This window comes from Cebidichthys violaceus, unplaced genomic scaffold, assembly GCF_023349555.1.
Source record: "Cebidichthys violaceus isolate CVI_PGR_0920_01 unplaced genomic scaffold, fCebVio1.0.p SCAF_68, whole genome shotgun sequence".
Taxonomy (NCBI): Eukaryota; Metazoa; Chordata; class Actinopteri; order Perciformes; family Stichaeidae; genus Cebidichthys; species Cebidichthys violaceus.
In genome coordinates, this window is record NW_027176905.1 from 590,620 (window position 1) to 615,054 (window position 24,435).

The 24,435-nt window shown below is 39.4% G+C and overlaps 1 protein-coding gene across 2 annotated transcripts; it reads right to left on the bottom strand.

The window, feature by feature from the left end:
- Window positions 1-9,595: 9,595 nt before the first annotated feature.
- On the bottom strand, window positions 9,596-23,432 carry kank3 (KN motif and ankyrin repeat domains 3). Of its 2 annotated transcripts, none has more exons than XM_068734894.1 (11): window positions 21,463-23,432; window positions 20,303-20,385; window positions 18,047-19,834; window positions 17,803-17,893; window positions 17,355-17,588; window positions 17,025-17,115; window positions 15,790-16,009; window positions 15,149-15,295; window positions 13,047-13,243; window positions 11,033-11,131; window positions 9,596-10,382 (listed from the first exon to the last, which is right to left on the bottom strand). In XM_068734894.1, the coding sequence occupies exons 2-11, from the start codon at window positions 20,337-20,339 to the stop codon at window positions 10,320-10,322; spliced, it is 2,967 nt and encodes a 988-aa protein (XP_068590995.1). In that variant the 5' UTR covers window positions 20,340-20,385; window positions 21,463-23,432; the 3' UTR covers window positions 9,596-10,319. The 2 variants fall into 2 exon arrangements, with proteins under 2 accessions (XP_068590995.1, XP_068590994.1); XM_068734893.1 differs by having other exon boundaries at window positions 20,303-20,389.
- Between the last annotated feature and the right edge of the window lie 1,003 nt (window positions 23,433-24,435).

Consider the following 24,435-nt stretch of genomic DNA (forward strand, 5'->3'; position numbering starts at 1 on the left):
CAAGACACCCATGCAGAAAATGATTACATGTGAAAAATTTCAAATTTGAGCTCTTGAGTAGGCTCAACCTCTCCTCACTGACAAGGAATAAAATCACCACACAAATCAATTTCATATTCCCTTGCATTGAATTCCTCAGAACAGCATTTGACTGATCCTGTGATTTCACTTTAAATACATCCCATGCTTTGATTTGAGGTCACAGAAGACGTCTTGAGTTCTTGGAACATCTCCCACTCACATGCAAGACGCAAAATGCTTTTGAAGTCGTTAAGCAGTGAAATGAAGTTTAATGAGATTCAGCAGATGGCTAACATATTGCCCTGGACTATCCTGGATTAAGCATTGTGCAAACGTGGTGGCCAGAAATTTCCATTTATTGGACATAATAGGATTAGGAATAAGGATCGAAATACGAAAGTCAGTCAAATGACAGGTTTATTTTTCAATTTAAAAATGTCACAATCAGCATGTATCTAGGTCACAAAAATAGAATAAATGACTAAAGAATAGAAAATAAAAATAAAATAAGGACATTTCTCAAGCCAATATAATGTCTGAGATTTCAATCTCTGCCTTTTATATCAAATAGCCCCTTGCTATAGACAATATTAAATGGCATTTTCACTCACATAAACGGTAATACAGTTTGTCTCAAATAAGAAATGTAATTTGGGTTTATTTCCATCTACTGGTGTGGAGTAAATTAAATCATCTACAGCTTAGTTTGGTCAGAAGTTGGCGCTGTAGGCTTGTATGGCTGTAATCTGCCAGTAAACCGAGTAGAAGAAGAAATAGAGGTTACAAACCGGAAACAATACAAGTCGGCCTGATCAGTCATGTGCATTCATTCTCCTAGAAAGCCCTTTCTGCCAGAAATGTCAAGAAAAGTGCATGACCAAGATCATGGTTTGGGTTAAATTAACCTTTTCCAGCAGAGAGCCCTGAAGGCACATTTCTCCCACATGAGTTAAATGTTCACTTCATCAGAATTTATTCGGCAAAGGCGTTTCCATAATCCATTTATTGCATCAACTTGTTTTCAACAAACACCACCTCAAGTGAGCATAAAACCTTTTTTTTGCAATTGATGACGTTTTTTGTCATTTGCATGCGGCATTTCTAATGCTATACTTCAAAATAAGGCTAATGGGAAGCCGGTGAAAACTCAAAAACTCACTGTTTTATATTTTATACTATGCTCCACAAAATACTGAGCAGTTTCAAAGTAGGAATACATGTTTTTAAAGATTATTATTTGAGGTCATCACAATTTTATTTTCTGATCTATTGTCAACTTTTATTTAAGATTTTATTGATACCAATTCCATTCTCCTTTATGCTTATTTGTCAGATTCTTTATTAAAAAAAAGTAGACCTGTACTGGTTTTCTGCTTCATCGCAGCTGTTTATTAACTCTGCCTAATAACATTTTAAAAAGTGCAATGCGTCTTTTCTTAAAAGGAAATAAAATATAAAACTGAATGATGATAAAAGAATAATAAACTTCTTTTAGAAACTGAAGCAAAAAAAAAAAGACACAGGCCGCCACAGTCTACGTCAGGGGTCAGTAATGGGCAGACCGCGGTCTGGGTCTGGACCCAGACGCCGTTGTATCTGGACCCAGACCTATAACCGATAGATAATTAAGAATATTAAATTCTTCTATTTTAACCGGCACAGCTTTTTTAGCCTTTACGGTACTCGTTCGGCAGTCCAGGAAACACACCGACCAATTACATGCGGTGTAAACCACATCACGTGATGCTGCTCTGGCAATCAAATATATGTATTCAGATACATGTCACAACTCCGGTAAGATATACGCACCTGGAGAGAGACCCAGGTGGAGAAGTACGTGAGTCAGAAGTCATTTCACATGGCGTTCTCCAAAAAGAGAAGCGTGGACAGCTTAACCAGAATGGACAGACTTATAGGTTCATTCTTCCCACGGGCACCGTGACGATTATTAAAAGTGGTAATGTGAAGCACCACTACAAGACAAAGCACAAATCTTTTGAGCAAGCGTACCCACTCACATCTGAAATGAAGTCACAGATGATAAACAATCTAAGAGTCCAATATGATCACAAACCCAACACAGTAGTTCACTGCCAAACAATGATGTAAATAGAGAGAATAGAGCTGAAACAAGTGTTTTCAATAACCACAGATAAAGGACCTGCACACAAATTTCTCTCTTTAGAAGATGAGAAGAATATAGTGAAAGTAAGCACTTTATTTTAAGATGCACATTTTTGAAAAGCTTTCTGTTATGTATTTTATTTTTAATACAGCCCATATTTAACTTCAAATGAGACATTTATGTATTATTTATATTTCATCCAATTTAATTTGAAATATATTATTCAATTGAACTTTCGTTATTTAATTGACAGTCAGTAGTTGACTACCTACAGACGTTGATACAACTGTTGGCTACTTCATATACAGTTGTGGTCAAAAGTTTACATACACTTGTAAAGAACATAATGTCATGGCTCTCTTGAGTTTCCCCGTTATTTCTACAACTCTGATTTTTCTCTGATAGAGTGATTGGAACAGATACTTCTTTGTCACAAAAAACCTTCATGAAGTTTGGTTCTTTCATGACTTTATTATGGGTTAACAGAAAAAGTGATCAAATCTGCTGGGTCAAAAATATACATACAGCAGTGCTAATATTTGGTTACATGTCCCTTGGCCATTTTCACTTCAATTAGGCGCTTTTGGTAGCCATCCACAAGCTTCTGGCAAGCTTCTCGTTGAATCTTTGCCCACTCCTCTTGACAGAATTGGTGCAGTTCAGTTAAATTTGATGGCTTTCTGACATGGACTTGTTTCTTCAGCATTGTCCACATGTTCTCAATGGGATTTAAGTCAGGACTTTGGGAAGGCCATTCTAAAACCCTAATTCTAGCCTGATTTAGCCATTCCATTACCACTTTTGATGTGTGTTTGGGGTCATTGCCCTGTTGGAACACCCAACTGCGGCCAAGACCCAACCTTCGGGCTGATGATTTTAGGTTATCTTGAAGAATTTGAAGGTAATCCTCCTTCTTCATTATCCCATTTACTCTCTGTAAAGCACCAGTTCCATTGGCAGCAAAACAGCCCCACAGCATAATACTACCACCACCGTGCTTGACGGTAGGCATGGTGTTCTTAGGGTTAAAGGCCTCACCTTTTCTCCTCCAAACATATTGCTGGGCATTGTGGCCAAACAGCTCGATTTTTGTTTCGTCTGACCACAGAACTTTCCTCCAGAAGGTCTTATCTTTGTCCATGTGATCAGCAGCAAACTTCAGTCGAGCCTTAAGGTGCCGCTTTTGGAGCAAGGGCTTCCTTCTTGCACGGCAGCCTCTCAGTCCATGGAGATGCAAAACACGCTTGACTGTGGACACTGACACCTGTGTTCCAGCAGCTTCTAATTCTTGGCAGATCTGCTTTTTGGTGGTTCTCGGTTGACTCTTCACCCTCCTGACCAATTTTCTCTCAGCAGCAAGTGATAGCTTGCGTTTTCTTCCTGATTGTGGCAGTGACAAAACAGTGCCATGCACTTTATACTTACAAACAATTGTTTGCACTGTTGCTCTTGGGACCTGCAGCTGCTTTGAAATGGCTCCAAGTGACTTTCCTGACTTGTTCAAGTCAATGATTTGCTTTTTCAGATCCATGCTGAGCTCCTTTGACTTTCCCATTGTAGCATTTGTGGGCATTTGTATCCAATGAGCCCTATTTAAATGGCCTCAGAGAAGTCACCAGCTGTAGTCACTCATAATCACTCACAAGAAGTTAAGAGGCCATGCTATGAAGCTCATTTCATTGACACAACTTTCTAAGTCACCAAAATTGCTAATTCATGTTGCTGTATGTATATTTTTGACCCAGCAGATTTTGTCACTTTTTCTGTTAACCCATAATAAAGTCATGAAAGAACCAAACTTCATGAATGTTTTTTGTGACAAAGAAGTATCTGTTCCAATCACTCTATCAGAGAAAAATCAGAGTTGTAGAAATAACTGGAAACTCAAGAGAGCCATGACATTATGTTCTTTACAAGTGTATGTAAACTTTTGACCACAACTGTATATGGGACTAAAACATAGCGCAAGTTAGACATTATTGTGATGTTCCGGACCTTTGCATGAGGCAAAGGTCTTTGCCCTGGTCTAGGTGATTAATGATGAATCAAAAGGGAATAAGCTATAAGATTCTCCTCTTCCTCTCAGCCATGACTTCTTTTGTTGCAAGTTACCAGCAGCATAGACTCAGAGTTTGGCGTTAGACGCATGAGTTTTTTTGCAATGCAGAAAATCGGACAATTAGGAACCGGTTCTCACTTCCCATTTCTATTCGGAACATAAGCTCACTGATCTCAGGCAGCTCTTTGTTACATTGTGTCTTTATGTTGTGACTGAAAAGATTGTCAATTTTACATACTTGTTTTTTTTCATGGTTTTGTGTAAGGCATGTTCCTCTTTTTGCTTCCAAGAATTTGAAAACTGATCACAAACAAACTGTAAAGGTATCTGCATGGCCACATTTTGAGTTATGTTGAGACACCCCCCCCCCCCCCCCAAAAAAAAAAAAAAGACAGATCTATAAACCTCTGTCATGATGAAAACAAATACAGATAAATAGTCCCAGGGACTTATACACTCGCACATACTTTCAGGTTAAAGTATTTAAGTGAGAAAATATAATTATTATTCCGATAATGGAATTACAGCCAAAAATTACATCCGAAGGTGCAGAGCTTTGGCTCCCTCCTTCTCCACACTTTGTTTGTTTTACACAATCAAACAGAGCTTGTTGATGCAAATAGTAAACTGTTGTGAACAAGCTTTAGTTTAAGTCTTGTAGTCCTTGTGGCAGAGACCAACCAGCCTCTCCTGTGTACCAGCTGTGCCTGACATCAGCAGCAGAGGGCGGTGGAGAGGATCAATGATGATTTCACAGGACTGTTAGCCAGTTGCATGTCTTATGCATTAAAAATCGAAATGTTTACCTTAAAAAGCAGTTGATTAATTCTCAGATTTTGAATTATGATGTGAAAATATGTCGCCTCTGCCATTTCTCCTTAACTGTAGTCTAGTGAGAAAGTTGCACTGTGCGTGCGTGCGTGTGTGCGTGCGTGCGTGTGTGTGTGTATGTGAGAATGTTGTATCACTGGATGGGCGGGCCTGGGCCCCATGGGTTCGCCCGTAATTACGGGTCTGGTAATCAGCTACAATAAACGGATAATAAGTTATTGGCCCTGAAATTCCATATTGGTGCATCTCTACAATTTACCCTTTTTGAGTCCATTTCACACTTGAGCGTTTTAATCAACACAAGACCGAGCTTTACCCGGCTGACTGTCTTGTGCCTTAGAAGAATGCTCGTATTTACCACATCTTGCAATACATCAAGATAAACCCAGCACATCAGACGGGGCCAAAACCAAATATATTTGTATGTAATCAGGAACAGAGTGGTTACTTTAGTTTCACGACTTCTATTTGTCCTCTTCTATACTTTATACCTCTGTTTCACTATGGAATCATTATTGAAAAGTATTTCAGTGAATGCGTCACCTAATGTCACAATTGCACTTGTTATAAGCACTATTTAAAATCTCAAAAACTGCCATTGTCATGAGGTATTCATCCTGGTACCGTATGAGTCTTTGCTTTTACATAGCCTTGGTGAATTCAGAGATATCACAAATTTAATAATGAGTTACTGTAATGAGGAATGCTGTGTTTTACACTTTTATTTTGTCTGAAATAGATTATCTGAAAGGCATGACTGTTCAGGCACAGGTCAGGTTCAGCTTGCTGACTGTCACAACGCTGCCAATCAATTTTTCATGACTGGAAATACATGGGTATTTTATTGCCATTTTGTTTATTTAGAGGCACCCCTGTTGGCAGATAATTTAAAGAATGAATTAAAAGCAAGCATCACTGTTTGCTAATTGTAAAAATAATAGCTTGAGAATTGTTAAAGGGAAAATTCGTGCTGGTGGTAAATGTAGTCCACTTAAGAAATAAATTCCTCAGTGCATACTGGCTATTTCCTCCCTACAGCAGCTGGAGAATGAGCCGTCTCTCTCCGGCTGAATACGGCTGAATATCCGAGTCAATAACATCTTCGGCACTCATATTTTGGGTCGCTGTTCTAGCCTTTAGCAACCTTTAGATTTTGCAGCTGCGCCCCAGAGACACAGATAAATGCGGTAAAAAACAGCAGCCGTTTTTCACACTTTACCTAACTCAGATGGGTAGAGATAAGGTTGAAAATCTGGAAATTTTCCTTTGAAAAACTAATGAAAACATACATTTTGTGCAGTAGGTTTGTATGACAAAATATATTGGTTGTCTATCTCAGTGGTTCCCAACCATTTTGGCTTGTGACATCTTAAAATATAGCAATGTCCTTGTGTGACACCTGATCTTCAGTTCAGATTACAAAAAAATGCAGTCTTTTATTTTTAGAAGTTTTCAAGAGGTGAAACAATTGAGTCATTCATCAGAAAAATAGACTGCATTTTAACTTTTTAGCATTTTATTTTTATTACAATCATACATACAGGTTCCAACCTCTGCCATTATAAGCATTTAGGAGCTGCTGTAAAGCTCCTGGGGAGCAACTTGGACTTCAGTGTCTCGCTCAAGGACATTTCGACTTGCAGGAGGAGCGAAGTGGTTGAAGGACAACCAAAAAGTTGTTTAGATATAGAGATAGCTCAGTCTTCTTTGTTAGGCAGAAAACACCTTTTACAGTGTAACAGATTCTACTCTTCTCAGCAATGTACTGTAGCACTTTATTATTTTCTCCAGTTGTTCGTTGCAGTTTGCATAAGGGAGAATTTATAACATCAAATCATATTTTCATTGAGATTCAAGTCTCTTTCTGTTAGGGCTACTACTGTTTTGATGTTTTCACACAGGGATGTGGTGCTGTTTGCATGCAAACAAATCAAAAGAAGTCCGATGGCATGTCAATCAGTATTATGAGCATCTGCAAACTTGAGATGCTCAAGCTTTACCATTGTTGACACTGAGAAAGGGAGGGGTGAACACACATCGTTATGGGGTGGCAGGGTCAAAGGTTGAGGCCTTAAAACCTTTTAAAAAACCTGACAACTTTCTTTCAGTTGGACATGAAGTCTAACTTATATATATATAAAATATAAAAATATTTTTTTTATTTTTGAATGAAAAGTTAATGTTAAAGAGTACACCGTTATCATCACTGAAATACCAAAAATCCATGTTAGTATGGGCCTCCCTTGACACTAGATTCAGGATTATACCAATTGCTCAAAAACCGTGATAATCATGATCAATATAAAAAAAACTATCATCATTTGCGGTGGTTGTTGTGGCTCATTTCGAAGGTTACGTAACCACACATTCAAATGGGGGATGATATGAAGGAATGATGTGTTGATAAATCCGTAGCCTGCTGCTTCACTGTGTTTACCGTCATTATTTTGCCTGAAAACAATACCAGCTGCTACAGTATAACAATGCAGACCTCTACACACGTCAGACTGGTCGGTTATAACTCTGCTTTTTGTGTGAAAGAGATGTTCGGTTACCAGGGATCATCTTAGTCTCTTCCCTAACTGTCTTTTTTAGGAAAAGTAGCATCTCATGTTTTATCCTGAAACACATTGCAATGCAAACGCTGTTGTGTAAGATTAACTACTAAACTATGTTACCATGTACGAGGCGAAATAGAGTATATACCTGATGGAAAATCATACTCCATCTGTCTTCGTATGCAGATTTATGGTGTGGTGTGTTCATGTCGCCTCCATCGAGACATGAGGTGAAACTTTCCTTGCTGAGCTGCCGTTACCACGTTTATCTTTGATTGGCTCAGCTGTTACAGAGCTATGAGATCAGTGATGTGACTGGCCGATAGAGTTTTTATGTGCAGTGTATCAAAAGAGAAGAAACGGGAGAGGATAGATGCCACCTAAACGTATTAATAGTGGTGTGCTAAAACACACAAGAAGCCTGATTACCCTTCACAATAATTGACTACATGTTTACTTTCAGGTAGACAAACTCATTGTAATATGCAATAATTAAGATCAGTGTATATCATGAAAGAGTGGCATTAGAATGTGCCAGAGGTCACCAAACGTTTGCTTTTAGGGACAAACTTTTTCTCCAGGAGTTAATTTGCCTGGACCTGCCTGTACTCATTGGGATATAGCTTTAGATAAAAACATAACACAATGCACGTTATAGCTTACAGTCTTAAAGAACATTCATATTAACACTAGTCGTTGGCGACCAACCAACATCTCTTAATGCCCCCCCCCCCCCCCCCCGCATTCAAAGCAACACAAAATATGTTGTACAGAACAAACAGGTGTAGGCTGAAGCTATGCCAACCTGATGCTTAATGCCACTTTAAATAGTTATGACTAATGATGCATTGGTAAATGTTTAATGCTTTGGTAAATGTGAAGGTATGATATTTAAAGGCATTTTAGAAATTACAGCAGAACCTGCACAGAAGCAGAAACCAGTAGATCCTCCTAGATAAATTCAAAACAGCCAAATAATGGATTGATGCTCACTTTCTGGTTTATTACTTGTGACTGTCACCAGACTTCTATACTGATAAGACCAAGGACACTTTATTGAAACTTTCACACCCAGTTTAATTATTTCAGGACTGTAGCTTTAATCATTGACCAATATCCCAAACAGAAATATATATGCATGTATACTGTAAAGCATGTTATATATTTAAATATATTGGTAAAATATGTGTATAAAGTATGTTGTGTGTTTGCTAATTGATTGTGTTGCAAAAGTGTTAAAATCTAAATAAAGTGCATATGTATAAAGTAACTGTAGCTGTCTCATAATTAGAACATTTCCATGCATATTATAATAAACTGAACTTATTTATTACCATATACTAAACTTTACAAGCATGCCATAACTGATCTACTTTGTAGATCCAGATCAATAATTCAAAATCTATCCTCTGCGATAAATTCACAAGCTACTGTGTAATATACACATTAATGCATCAATAAGTATAATTCAACAATATTATATACATTATTCTGAAATTCTTTTACTTTTGTCATGTTTAAGTATATATTGATGCTAAAGCTATTCTAAGTCTTTACAAACCCATTCCAGAAAAATAACTTGCTTCATGTATTTCGTGTCTCGTGTAGGGTGTATAATTTTCAGCACACTATAAAATGGTATTGCTTTTTGAAAATCTGTTAGTCTTTTGTAATAATTGACTATAATTGTCTGTGTTTTCAGATGCAGTGACTTCAGGATTCATTTGTCCCTCTGTTCAGCCCAGGTAGGAATGTAATGTTACGATTAATTCACAATAAGCATACCGCCATGTTAGCTTGCTAAACACTGAGTTTGAATTACAAATGCCAGTAGAAAAATGTAGCAAACCCAAACTAACTAAATTATCCAGTGCATAAAAAGGTTTAGAAGAGAGAGATTTCACTGTTTAAGATAGTCTTTGTGAACGGCACCTTCACTTAGTGCAAACAACAGTTTGTCATTGAAAACATGTTTATGTTTGCGGAAACAATTGCTTTCCATCAACTTTTATGTAAATGTTTATTTCAGACATGATTTTGTATGTATATATGTATATATTCATATGAACATGAAATGCACAGACAGTTAGTGCAGACTATGAAGGTGGAGCAGTTCACAGATCAGTTAGCCAAGGCAGGACAGAAAGAGCAGAGGGCACCACACACCGGCTGTGTTGTCGTGTCATGTGACGTCTAAAGTACACACCGGACTTCAGACGGTAGTCTGATAGAGTAGCCAGGATACCTAACTAGGGAGCCTATAGGATACATTTTCTACAGCAGCGACATTTTACTTTAAGATTTACTACAAGACAGTGATGTATTGTGATGTCAGTGTGTGGGCTTACATGGAAGATTATGGTTGAATTATGTTTTTGTTTTATTTATGTGCATCATATCCTACCGGTGTGTGTTGCTCTTAACAGTAAAAATATTAGTGGAGTGCAAATAATTAATGCAATGGTCTCATCTCCTGTAACAGAAAGGAAACAAGCGTTGGAGACCTCATTTAGATATGCTAGGAACTCTTATTAGTCAAGTATATTATATAACCATTAACGACTTTTATGGAAAAATAATATTCTCATATTAACAATACTTATAAAATGCAGGACATACGGCAATATATAAATACATGTATGTTTTAGTAAATTCCAGTGGAGCTTTTCACAGCTCAGATCCAGTTATGTTGCTGGTCTGTCAGTCTTTAGCGGCCATTCTTCTTTCAGTCTGAAGGCCAGGACTTGTGAGAGCTGGTGGGGCTCCTTGGCTGGGTGTTTGGACTCCCCTGAAAGACATCAAACACATAATATAATTAATTATTCTGCAAGGGATTATATTTTTTGAATAGTTTGAAGGGTTCAGAGCATTAAATCTTGATGGAAAGGCTCTTTCCTTGTTGACTTTTATTGGTTTATTAATTTATTTAAAAAAACTTAAATTGTATTTAAAAATTGTTTTTTGTTATAAAGTAATAATTGAATTATTCAGAAAACATAATCCACGGGAGCTTGATAACACCTCTAGGGGGCAGCGGTGCCCCTTCAGTCAGTGCTGCCCCCACCCATACTAAAGCCTGGAGTGCTGCCCTGACCCACTTTAAATTAAACAGACATTGCTCACTATACAGTTATGTTGTGAGTGTGACCTGCACAGACTTCGGCCTGCTTACATTTTCCCAGCAGATTACAAGCGGGTGTCTTTTTGTTTTTTTCAGCTTGTGAAACCAAAGCATTAAACTGCCAGCTAAACAGTTAACTCTTGACTCAACATTAAAAACCAAAGGGGACTTTGCATATTGCTAAAATAACGGCCACACTTGAACTCTACATAACGCTGTAACATTGTTCTGTTTTTTAGTTCTGTTACCCGTGTCTTTCTACTAGTGTGACTACCCCATCTCTACAGAGGAGGAGGCGTGTGGGAAGGAGGACTCACCACAGGCTGGGTCTTAGCATAGTTCATATGGGCGTAGAGCAGCACAGCTGTGTCGTTGTGAGACGCCTCCAGTGCGATGGACAGAGCATTGCTGCCATCCTACAGACAGAAGAGAGAGGGAGAAACAGATGCAGCAGAGAGTAAAAGTGAGTTTATTGACCCTTAAAACATGAGAATAGAAAACTTAACAGTTTGAGATTGACACATGGTTGTTACTTTTGATGAGTTACATCACTCTTGTGATGGATGTTGGGAGCTCATTCATTCCCCTCAGTAATGTCAAGATTGGCCTGTAAACATCCATTCATCCTGCATCCTCAGCATTTCTTTGATGTAATAAAGGGGAACGTAGAATTACAAAAATAAATGGTAGGTTCGAGATATCCTGTGATTTTGACCCAATAAAAATGTAGTAAGGAGTAATACGTTTCATGTAATGTTTGAAAACCAGAAATTTAATCTTATTCTACAGCTTATTAATTGACTTGACTTATTTTTCTGCAATCTGTGTAATATGCTGTGATTGATATTGGAGGTGTAAAGGTACACAAAAATCCACAGTACAGTATGTGACCCTGTTTAAGGTTTAGTACATTTTCAGTACAGAGGAGAAAAGAGAAATGCATTTCTCTGTAAAATGTCCTGCTCAGAACATATCTTGGTCACAAGTTAAGATTTTTTAACGAAATGTTTGTTTACGTGTTTATGTAATATCAGCCGATACGTTATCTGTTTTGTCTCAGTTTTTCGAGAAATGTATTTACAAATTGACATTGACATAAAGTTTTCATCCGGTCTACTGTAGCTACAACATACTGGGAAACTGTAAGGAAGACTCACCCTAACTAACGCATCCAGCATGTTCTAGCTAAGAAGCTGTTCTGGTAGAACGCTCACACTTTGGCATTCATGTTCCACACATCAAAGACATAGACCCATTTAGACAGTATTAAGCCAACAGAAATTATTTAATTTATATAATACTGAACCAAAAGTTGTATACTCTTACACCTCTAGTTAGAAGAATGCAAAAAATTAAAATCTTTGTATATCTAACTCCACTGTTTCTTATAGTCATGGTTTGTCATGCTGTTTTTGTGTTTTCAGTACAGCGGAGGTGGGGGCTTTCCCAAATGTTATCCATGCTTCAATCCAGCTGTGCTGCACTGAAACACAATCCAGGAGCTGCCTGCGCTGAATGGTCAACTCATTCATGGCACAGATGTGAATGCTCAAATATCAGTCTGCCTGGCCTCTCTTCAAGCATTCAGACCAATCCTCTGTGAAATCACTTTCAAACACATGGCTGTGCAGATTAACAAAAAATGAAGCGAGAAATGTCACAAGCAGCTATGACAAGAGTTTTGGTTCAGGGTATGATTTTGGCTGTTTGGGAAAAGGGAATGTTCCCACTGACAAACTGATCCACTTACTACACAACAATTTAATACATTTGGTGAGTAATTTAAGTCAATTAGTTAAGTCGGGATCCTTCAGAGTTTAAAAGTAATCATTTATGATTTTGAAGATTTTTTTAGGATATGAACAGTGGCTGATGACATGTGAATGGGTCATGTGATGAAGTATACAGAGGAATAGTATAAGAGCCTGCAGGGCATTGTGTCTGAAATCTGCAGTTGTGAATAGAGGAGTTGTGGGTATTTAATTCATCCCTCGAGGCTTGTAAGTAGCCCATTGACTGTTTCCTGTATACAGCACTGCTTCAGTCGAAGCTGATATTAATTTGATCGTGTCTCTTTAGCTCTCAGCCTATCTTGTTAATGAAGAAAAACACATAAGAAAAAAGGCCGAAAAGATGTAACAAGGAAACTGCAGAGACCAATTTCCCATGAGGAGCCGTTTCCTGAGCACAGATTAAGCTGAATCCCAGACGAGAAAGTGCTCAGATGGTTTCAGCAGACATAGATGCAACAGTTGGCCTCCTCTGTAAGCTCAGTGTAGGTTGTTGAAAGGTGTCCTCAATGTGTGCATCAGCTAAATGTAAATGCCTTACATTATCAACAATGGATATGTCGCAACCAGGCTGTTCCAGGAGCAGTTTGACAATCTCAGCACGGCCATGTTCGCTGGCACACATCAGAGCTGTGGATCCCTCGTCGTCCTGCACGTTAACGTCAGCGCCACACTCCAGCAGCGCCCGCACCATCTCCTGCCGACCATGGCTAACAGCTAGCATCAGCGCTGTCTGTCCTGCCTGCAAAGGTAAAGAATGTAATTTCTTCTTAAGAGCTTGTCTTATTGCATTGCAAAAAAAACTAAAAACACTGACTTACTGATACCAATCCTACTGTTTTATTATCTGAAACAAAATTAATGAGGAAATTGTTGACTTTATCGTAATTACCTACAAAAGGTATTTACATATACAGTATATATAGATAAAGTTATCTAAGCACACATGCCTTTTCTGCTTTCCATGCAACCATTCTTCATTTTAAAGCCAAATTAATTCCAACACGAGCAATTCTTAGTCGACTAGTTGATTTAATTGACAGATCTGCAAAACTGAGTTTCTCCACAAAGAATCACACCAAAGCACCACTTTAAAAATTGTGTTTACCAGAGATGTGCTCATCAGTCATTCAGCATGAAAAAGCACAAAACAGTGACAAATCAATTAAAGAAATCTTAAATGACTAAGACAAAAAAAAAAATGATACATCAACTAATCAAATCCATACTCTTTATATTTCTATAGTTATTTATTCCACTTTCAAGAGACTGGTATGGGTCCCTTTAAATTTTCTGGGGTAAACTAAGGACCTTCTTGCAACACATAAGTGACCAGCAGCTCAGGGAAAACACTTAGATCAAAGGGATATTCCGTACAACAACCATTATGGTGATTTTATGTAAGGGCAACCTTGGGCACAGATTCTAAAATTGCATTGCATGCCTTGTGTTTTGTTCCCCACAGCAACATTAACAAGTGCCAGTAATTGAATTTATAGCATCACTGGATATAAATCCAGAGTCCTATGACTTGGCAATGTGAGAGCCTGTCAGGCGCTGTGTTCAAAACACAAACAACACACAACCTGATTAGATCAAGCAAAGAGATAAAAACACTTAAAAAGGCAACAGATTCTCAAGAATGTGTCACGTTAGGCTACACATTTCTCTAATGCAATCTAACCTGTAACCAATTACTCATCTGGCTCTGAATAAAGAACTTTCTTATAACACAGGACATACTCTTTTAACACTTCCCCCGTTGAAGTAAACGGGGAACAAAGACGGCTTTTATCCCCAGAACACAGTTTTTTGTTTTACCTTCACTCAAACTAGCAAGTGGGAATGAAGTAGATATTCATTCAAAACCTGGTTTCTGTTTTCTCCTTATCTAATAAAAGAATAAGTCATATTGAACTTGACAATCGTTGATTGTTTGTGGTTTTGTGTTTGAATGTCACACACTATAAACCAGTGGGGAAAAAGCAAAGTTTAGATTCAACAAAGGAATTCTGTAAAAACTCAACTTTATTCAATGTAATGCTAGTAACAGCAAACCAGTGACTCATTCACCTCACTTACACTCGTTCTTATTTGGCCGTAATATGTAGACTCAATCCGATGTTTGGTTTTATAATGAATGTTTTCACATTAAAGGTTGAAATAGGTTCAACTTTAACAACGCCAGCTGAGTCAGTTTGAGTCTTAAGTGATAAAATGCTTCAGGCTGTTGGAGCTGACTATAGACTCACAGTAAGTCCTCTGTGGTCTCACACGTTGGTCATTCCCACTTCTCAGGTGATACCTTTTTAAATACAAAACTATCTTCAAAAAAGAAATTGTGCCACAAGTCTTTCAGCTGTTACAAGTGAACGCGCATATTCAAGACACGCGCATGAGAGGAATGCCTTCAGTAAAATGACTGTGGGAACATTGAAGGAGGAGGAACAGAAAGTGGCTACAAGCAGCACATCACAGTTTACAGGTGTGTGTGTGTGTGTGTGTGTGTGTGTGTGTGTGTGTGTGTGTGTGTGTGTGTGTGTGTGTGTGTGCGTGCGTGCGTGCGTGCGTGCGTGCTGTGTTGTGTTGTGTTGTGTTGTGTTGTGTTGTGTCCCCGCTGAACTGTGGTGAACTGATGATGACTTGCCTGGCTGGCCTTGGCGTTGACATTGCCCTGACTGAAGAGCCTCTTGACCACAGCCATGTCCTCCTCCTCCTTCACAGTAGAGAGAGCAGCCAGCATGATGGCCGTGTACCCCGCCTTGTTCTGCTTATCCACACAGCACATACCTGCAGGGAGCACACGCTTTTATTACCACGCATTTAAGCATATATGCAAGTGTACAGCTATACAGAACACATCGCTACTTACATATAAATGCACACATATTTACACTAAGTTACCAGTTAACTAGGGAGGTACACCTAGCTAAATCTAATGCAGTATAACACTACAGTCTGCTCTGTTCCAGAAGTTATTATATGTTACAATCTGTTTCACATGGTTTTATAGGGCTTGTATAAATGTTAGCTTCTCCAACAGTACACAACACACTACCAGAAAGACTATTTAGCTAGTTTCTAATCTGACAAAAAAACATTACATTAACAATATTTAAAGTCTTGAGCAAATAAATGTCACTGTATTCTACAGATAAATAAAAAAGATCACTAATGGGAGACCTGGGTTCTGTAGTTGGACTTCTTTCTAATAATTGGTCGGATTATTGACCGGATAACACCTTTTATCGTGTAGTGTGGATTAGTTTCAGAGGGTCCCTGACCTGTGTCCAGCAGCAGCCCCACCACCCCGAAGTTTGAGTGGGAGACGCTGTAGTGGAGAGCTGTGTTGCCGTTGCCGTCGGTCATGTTGACTACATGCTCCAGCAGCGCTGACGACACCTCAGAGAACGCCATCAGATAGTCTGACACCCGTGGAGATTGAGCCATTTTGGCGCTGGAGATACGGAACCACTCAAGCTGGACGGTGTGGGTGCTGGAGAGCTGAAGGTGACAGGGGGAAGTAATATATTATCTAGAAGTATACATTACACGCATAAGCAGCATCTGTAGGTAGAAAGTAATACAGCTGTATTTTACTCAGTGCTTGAAATTTCCTAAATACATTTAGTTAAGCAGTGTGCTAAAGTACAAATTAGAAGTACTTGTACTTGATTATTTTAATTTAATCCTACATCATACTTCTAATTTATCACATTTCAGAGGCAAAAATGTAACTGTTTTATTCATTTATTAGATTACTTTAGTTATTTTTTTCATATTCAGATTAAGATTACAAAGTATAAATCAAATTAAACTATGATATTTTATTATTGGCCAAGATCATACTGATATTTTATATACTGCTACTACCCAGCAGTATATAAAGTAGTTAAACTTAGCTCCACCTTTACCAGCTGTCAGTGATGATCGCATTAATGCATCAATAATTATAATCCAATAATGTATATTAATCTGGCCATTGTACATTATAAGTACTTTTACTTTTGGTATTTAAAGTACATTTTGAAGATAATACTTTTGTACTTTTACTCAAAGTTCAGAACTTTTTACACTGTGGTATTGCTTCTTTATATATATACTTATTTATATACTTCTTCCACCACCACTAACGCCTTGTTTCTCACACACCTTTTCTCATGATTTGGTGAAATTAAAAACAATTGTGTAAACAGTGTATTTTGGCAAAGTCAACGTTTATAGAAGCCTGCCATTCCACAGAATGTAAAGGGAAGTTCTGGATCATTGTTGAGTTAAACTCAACAATGATCCAGTTCATAAGCCTTTTCTCATTCTACACACTTATGGTTAAATTAAGCTTATATTGTTTATAATTAATGTTTGCTAGCCAAAGATATACCTTTACAATGAATAAAAAAACAGTCGCACAGCTTTTATCAACTTTAACTAATTACGATTTTGCATAATTCCAAAAATGAAGTGAAGTTAAATGTGTAACTCAGTGATAAATGGTTTGAAGAAGCATGCAGGGACGCACCACTTCCTTACTCTTCAGTGTTTTGATGTCATCGTTCAGGTGGTTCTTCAGAATGAGGCACGCTTCACGCATTTTTGAGCTCAGCTCAAATCTGCAACAAACACAAAAATTAATTTAAAACATTTAAAATTTAAAAACAATTTACTACTTTCTGTACATAGTTTATCTTTGCCTGCATTACAAATGTATGTGTGTTTTAATGAGGAGACTTGCTCTTTGTCATCCAACATGATTTGGTAGCATTCACATGTACAGCATTACACTTTAATCAGGAGCTCTGAAACTGAATTCATCGCTTAGTATTATTCCGTCCTTTCAGTGACAACATACTTCTCTTTCACAGCTTCACATGAATAACTTGTGGCTCTCAGGGTTTCCTCATCAGTGTCACTCTCATCCAGGTTGATGTTTCTTTCCTCCTCTGATGTTTCGTCCTCCAGAGCCGCCTCATCCTCCTCTGTGCTGTCCAAGCACTCGCCTTCTCCACTTTCTCCAGAAGAACTCCCATCTTCCTCCTCCTCTTCTTCCTCCTCCTCTTCTTCTTCACTGGACGTAGATTCATACCTGGGAGACACAAATATTTGCTTGAATACAGAGCAATTTATGCAGTTCACATTTAAGGCACTTTGATGGCGCTTTTTCTGGTGAGTAAAAAGGCTTTTGTGTCTTGCACTTGTGTTCTGGACAAAGTGTTATTTACAACCTAGTCTAGACCACCTGTCACTCTTATTTTATTTTTACTGTGGTAAAAAATAAAATACGGTTTCATGTTACCCACCCTCCATTCAGAATGCCAACAAACTGCAGGCTCTTCTTCTTCTCGCCTGAGTTACTCCCGTCCTTCCTCTTCATGATTGATTTCAGCATACCTGTTAAAGGAAGCCGATGGATCAAATAAAGAGAAACACATAACTCATATTTATAAGTCCGTTGCTGGAGGATTGAGCCATCTCTTTAGAATACATCATTCTCGTCTTTCTAGTGGTACTAATTATAAAAACAATTTGCCTTTTTTGTCTCACCTGTCTTGGTGTTGCTGGCTGCAGTCTTCTCTCCTTGGTCTTCCTCTTTCTTCTCAGCCATACTGACCAGCTCTTCTTCTGGCGAGACCTTGTATTCAGCGATGGTCATCTGTCTCTTCTTCAGAACAGTAACTTTTTGCTCCATCTTTTCCTCAAACAAGTTCTCCCATTGGCACCCAGTGCTGACCACTGCAACAGGTGCTGGCTCTGCTGCTATCGCTACAGCATCAGTCTGGGTGAATTGTTCGATCTTATTTGCTGTTAAGTTCTCACCTACACATGCATCGTTCACCTCAGGACGGCACAAAACTGCAACATGTTTTAATGCAGCAGTCAATGTCTCTACCTGGGCATTCACCATGTCTGGTTTGGCAAGAACCCCCTTCTCAAATGTGACTTTAGAGGTTTTCTCCTCCATCTGGACTTTAAGGATCCCCATGTCTTTGTCTGCCACACTCAATCGGTTCTCTAGAGCCACAATGGTCTCTTGCTGGAATTTAATAGTGTCCTGTAAGGTATCAATCTCCCGCTGTGCTTCGCTAGTCAGCCCAAGTAGTGACTCCATAACCCAAACTTCAGCCTCTTTTGTCTCCACACTGACCTGTACTCCTTCCTCTTGAACCAGAGGGGCCTCTATTCCTGTGCCTCTATCACAAACATTTAGCTCGGTGCCCTCAGAAGCATCCTTCACACCCTGGCTGTAGTAGAAAACGACAGAGTCCATTGGCGCATCACCCCCAACAGCCACTGATTTCTTCTCAACAGACACTTTTTCTGGAGCTTTAACTAAAACTTTTGATGAAGGTTCTGTAGCTTTCCCTTCCTTCCCCTCAAATTTTTCAGTCAGCCTTTTCAGCTCACCAGATTTTCCTTGGCTTTTATGTCCAGGTGAGATTGGTGTAGTCAATCGACTGTGGATACTGTGGTCAGTTTGAAGAATCTCTGTGGTTTGGGTAAAAGACTCTGTGGACTGTTGCTTCTGCTGAGCCACCTCCTTGGCCTCTTTCTTCTCCTGCAGGGCTAACAGGAGCATGTCTTTCTCTGCACGAAGCTTGGCCACCTCTTTCTCAAGCGCAGGAACACCCTTTACCCTCTCTTCCATCTCCTTCAGCTGTTTCAGGGCTGTAGCCATCTGCTCTCTAACCGTCTGCAGCTGGCTGGGTGGGATCGGAGTCATTGTGGTGCCAACTGCTGGAGTGCTGCGCCCAGAGGTCTGAGGACTAGGTTTAGTCCAGCTACTCTGCAGCGGCTGAGTGGATGGCGAGGGTAAGAGCTGTTTTGGAGGATCTGCGAGCTGGAAGCGCCCGCCATTCTGGTGCTGGTGGGATTGTTCCTGTTGTAGCCGCCGACTGGTTTCAAGAAGAGTCCGCTCCACTCTGGGGTTGCGCTGCGGTGGAGGAGGTGGCACTTTGGCTCCGGCAGACAGGGGAGGAACACTGATGAGGGTCACAGGGGAAAGACGGAGCCCCTCACAGGGTGCCGACCCAAGGCGGTTGCGTGGTGGCGGCGGAGGAGGAGCTCTGCCATCCTCACTGGCCGGGGACGACAGAGACTCTGTGGATGTCCAGCCACTGGTACGTCCCCCAACACTCCTCTGGGAGAGTTTGACCCCTCGGCCAGAGCGGCGGGAACCAACGGGTGCCCGACGGAGATTGTGCCCACTTTCTATCTCTTCTACATATTTGAGGAAGTCCAGATCCAGCTGGAAACCATACGGAGTCTGGACGGAGTAGGAGCCTGACTGGTCAGCCTCCTCCTGACTGGAGTAGATGAATGGAGAGCCCAGATCTGAAAGAAGAGGACATGTGACCAGACAATATGGCTACTATCCCTGTTACTCAAATATGGCCTGTGGAGCAAACAAAAGTTATGTTTATATTTCGTGTTTTTCAGGCATTGGGGCGATCCTTGAGGTCTAACAAATGCGTTAAATGTATTTCCATTACAATGTGTTTGACCTGTTGTTTTTACAATGTAAGCAAAATAAATACACATCAATCTATTTAAAATATATTTTGTTTCCTGCGGTTAAACAGCATTGTTATTACATCTGAGCCATCTTAATGTGGTAAACTCCACAAACAGGCTACTGGCAGGTTAAAACAAGTCCATTTGATTTATTACAACAACAACAACAAACAATTAAGTTCAACCTCATCTCAAAGAGAAGTCTAGATATGTTCACAGTCACAAAAGAAATTGGGATATGAGGTTTAAATACAAAAAAACAAATGGCATTTTCATGCAGTTTCTTACCAGGCAGCTTTGGGTTAACTTGCACCGACTGAGTCATTTTTCAGGACTGGGACCTTTCAGCACACACAGCTTCAAATAAACACCTGGCTAAAGAAAACACAGTGATATTATAATAATAATAATAATACATCCGATGTATATAGCGCTTTTCTCAAAGAAAGTCAAATTGTAGAAAAAATAACGAATGTTTCTACTAAAAAGAGACAAAACCAACCTCTCCTTGCTCTCACTTTAATGGCGGACATTTTTTTTATAGAAGTTGTAAACTCAATACAAAGTGCAGAAACGCCTAAAGAAGTTTGTGTTTTCTTTTGGCTCATTAAAGCGTGTGACTCTTCAGCGATGTTGGACGATGTTGAGCCTGACATCACCCGGTTGCTCAGAGTGTGTTTGTGTGTTTTTAACTTTCAAGTTCTCTGCCTTTTAACTTGAAGTTGCTTGAGCTGTCAGCGGATCTCTACAGTAAACTTTCTTAACTATAAGAGTAACTACAAGCCACTAAGAATGCAAGACACAATACATGCCTAAAATTCAAATATATGTTTCAGTGTGTATGTACAGAAACTTCTGGCAGTCAGGGGAAACACCTCAGAACTAAGTCAACAACAAAGAGCTCAACACCATTCACAAACCACAAGACAGCTGCTCCATTAACGACAGCATCGCACCATCCAACTCCACTGAGAAACCACAGGATTCTTGTCACCACAAGAAACTTGACATACATACATACATACCATTTCCTTTGGGAATAATGTCTGTGTATTTAGACACAAAGAAACTAAGGTGACTGACCAACTTGTAAAACATCATTGCATAACAACAAAGCTAAACACAAACATTATGAGGATTCCCCAACATTAAAAAGTCAACTTTAAGTTGATGCATAAACTTGATGCATATTCATCATCTTTAAGTTCAAAAAGTCTCAATAGAATAAACAAAGCTTTTAAGCTTGTCTTCGTTCAGTCACAACAATGTTCATCCTGTGTTTGTTCCAGACACTAAATATTGAAAAGCTTCCTGTGCTTCAGGAAAAAAACATTAAACTGAACACTTTCTGGATAACCGTACACCAAGTACAGACAAAAGGAAACATAAACATAAATATGACAGATTTTAACTTCAAATGAATGCTGTTGTGTTGAGGAGAAGTTCACCTCTCTGCCCCTCAGTGAGCGATTCATACAGCTGGAGTTCAGGCTGGTTCCCTCTTTCCTGCTCCACTCAGCCCTGAGAGAGAGAGAGAGAGAGAGAAAGAGAGAGAGAGAGAGAGAGAGAGAGAGATCCACCATCTGAAACATATCACAGTGCACAAAGAGGAAACACTACAGCATATTGACCATATAATCATGAGTTACGTCCTTCACAGGAGGTTTTGGACTGACGTACATCGAAACACCAAATGACTGAATACGTCGTGTAAGAATGGTAGTTAATCAATCCAGTAGAATCTTTGCCGAGAAGCAATGAAGCTGTTCAGAAGGATTGTGGTGTTCAAACACCTTGTGACAGTTTGTACACATTTGTCACACTTGTGTAAATACCACACAGTGAGTTCTGCCCTTGATTTGGAGTCTTTTAATCAATTCCAGCTGTTTTTTAATATAATTTTTCCTCTTTTGCAGAAATCCAAGTATTTTTTCATCTCAACATAGGGCGAAGAGAAACATCTCTACCACACCAGAGAAGATTCTTCTCTTGTCACATGATAGCACTATCATGTGACAAGAGAAGGAGTTTTTGAAGCTAGAGAGCAGAGTATGAAAAAGCCTTGATGCTGGACTACAGGACACTGATATAAACTGTGACAAGGTGTGCATCCACCTGCACCACCACAAACCTCACAGGTGTGTAAGTTTACTGAGAAAATTATAGATGTTGTTGTCCATGTGGGTCTTGCAAAGCTGGTGTGTTTGGGGCATAAAACAACTTTTAAAAATAGAGAGTGCATCTGTAGTTTTGCGTTAATTAATCTTTCTGTGTATGTGTTTTCATATTTCAAAAACAGTCTCAGATACAGTAACTTGTCCTCCTCTCTCTCACACACACACACACACACATACACACACACACAAACCTCACTACATGAAGTGATTCATTTTGTTTTAAACACACATACGGATGTGTTTTCCAGCAGCCTCGGGCACATTCCTAACACATGCTGTTGTAACACGCCAGTTGTCCTTCTAGCTGACTGACTACTGATAACCTATAAACACACACATCATGTGTCGTCTGAGACTGCAGCTTACTGTCAAAGTAAAGACGACAACGTTCAGGGAGACAGAGGACTAATTATGACTAATTATATTCTAGACTAATCATGGAGAATAGATCAATTAAAATATGCAGTGGAAAGAAAAAGAATCTTCTGTTACTGATAATGACGTTTCTGCTCAGTCTCTTCTTATCAGTCACAGCTCTGTTTCTCCTCAGTGTCAGTTTCTATGCTCAGGTCAAACCACAGCAGACATGATGCTGCAGCATCCGAGCCAGTCAGACACAAGTTATACAAAAACCTTTGGTTTACGTTGGGTCGAGCCAGAGGGAGGTAGTTTACTGTACTTTGAGTTTGTTTAGGATCGATTACAAGCTAAACCTGAGTTTATAAACAAGTCACATGACTCAAAGATGGTCTATTTATTGTGCAAATTTAGCAGCATGTAATCCGGCCTGGTTGGTATTAGAGGAGATGTAGAAGTTGAGACAAATCTGGCTTCAGTTTATGAAACTAAAATGCCTCGTCCGCACTCTTCCGCTCAGATGTGTCGGTAATCTGAAATTGTTTACCCCGTTTCCCCCTCCTTTATTTGGAGCTGTTCCGATGTCTCCAGTACAACCTCAAATGCTAGATCAGGTATCAGAGAGTATCGGAGCCTATGCACCTATCCTATGGCTCCCAGAGCTCTTAATAAGATACCTGATATTTGTACAGAGACCAGATATAACTATGTGTATGAATGTATGTTTATAAACAGTGTGAAAAAGATCCAGGAAACTGCTGAGCATTAGTAAGCTTTTAAAAGACATTTTAGTGACAACTGCAAGTGACAAATAATTGTGCTATAATTTTAAAGAGCCCTCAAAACTTCCCCTCCGGAAGATGTTATGAACCCAGTCACAACAGCATTTGGTTTTCCTCCCCCCCTCCCCCACACCGTCCTTCCCGACACATAGAGCACAAGTGACGCAAATATACACAAATGATCCCACAGTCAAACTTGCATTAGGCGAGGCAAACATTGTTTCCTTCCCATTTGGTGTTAAAACACCATTACAGCGTTCCTAAAAGTTCAGGTTTTGGGAATCTCTAGGTTAGAATTATAATGCAGACTAACCGAGTCCATATACAGGAATTGTATTATAGGATGAATCGCTGGTTTAACAGCACTAAACTGACAGCATTTACGCTATTATTGTCATGAAATAGTATCAAACTTTTCTTAAATAGTTTGTCATCCAGCAGCAACCAGAAAGATGATGTAAGGGATGAGAAGTATCCATTTCTGTAGAGCATTTATTCATGAAGCTAAATGTGTTGCAAAGTTGAACAAACAAAATAAACCCCTGACACTCAGACACTCAAGTCTCTCCTCCTCCTCCTCACTATCTTCTATTCATTATCATCCATTTTATTATCTTCATTATCTTTCTTCTCATTGAAACATTTATTTTCTCCTCTTTCTTTCTCACCTCCTTTTCAATCTTGGTCTCTCTCCCCCCCCCCCCCCCCCCCCACACACACACACACACACACACACACACACACACACACACCTCAAGTGTTTTCTTCTCTCTGATTTGATGACAGACAGCAAATTACAGACCTCAGGGAGAAGCTGCATTCCTTCTTTCTACACCCCCCGAGACCTGACCAGCCAAGAGCCACTCTGTCAAGTCTCTCTCTCACTACCTCACACACACACGCACGCACGCACGCACACACACACACACACCACTGAGTGCCAATGCTCATAATAACACTTGCACAAGCCAAAAACAAAATAACAAAAAGGCCCATAAACGCATGTACGCGAGTGCACACAGCTACAGAAACAGTGCATGTATTCTTACACACACACACACACACACACACACACACACACACACACACACACACACACACACAC

Coding starts and splice junctions, on each gene's coding strand:
- kank3 (XM_068734894.1), bottom strand. CDS start 20,339: ATGACTCAGTCGGTGCAAGTTAACCCAAAGCTGCCTG. Junction 16,010..17,024: donor CACTGAAGAGTAAGGAAGTG/GTGCGTCCCTGC, acceptor TGTCACCTTCAG/CTCTCCAGCACCCACACCGT. Junction 11,132..13,046: donor ACATATCCATTGTTGATAAT/GTAAGGCATTTA, acceptor TTCTGTCTGTAG/GATGGCAGCAATGCTCTGTC.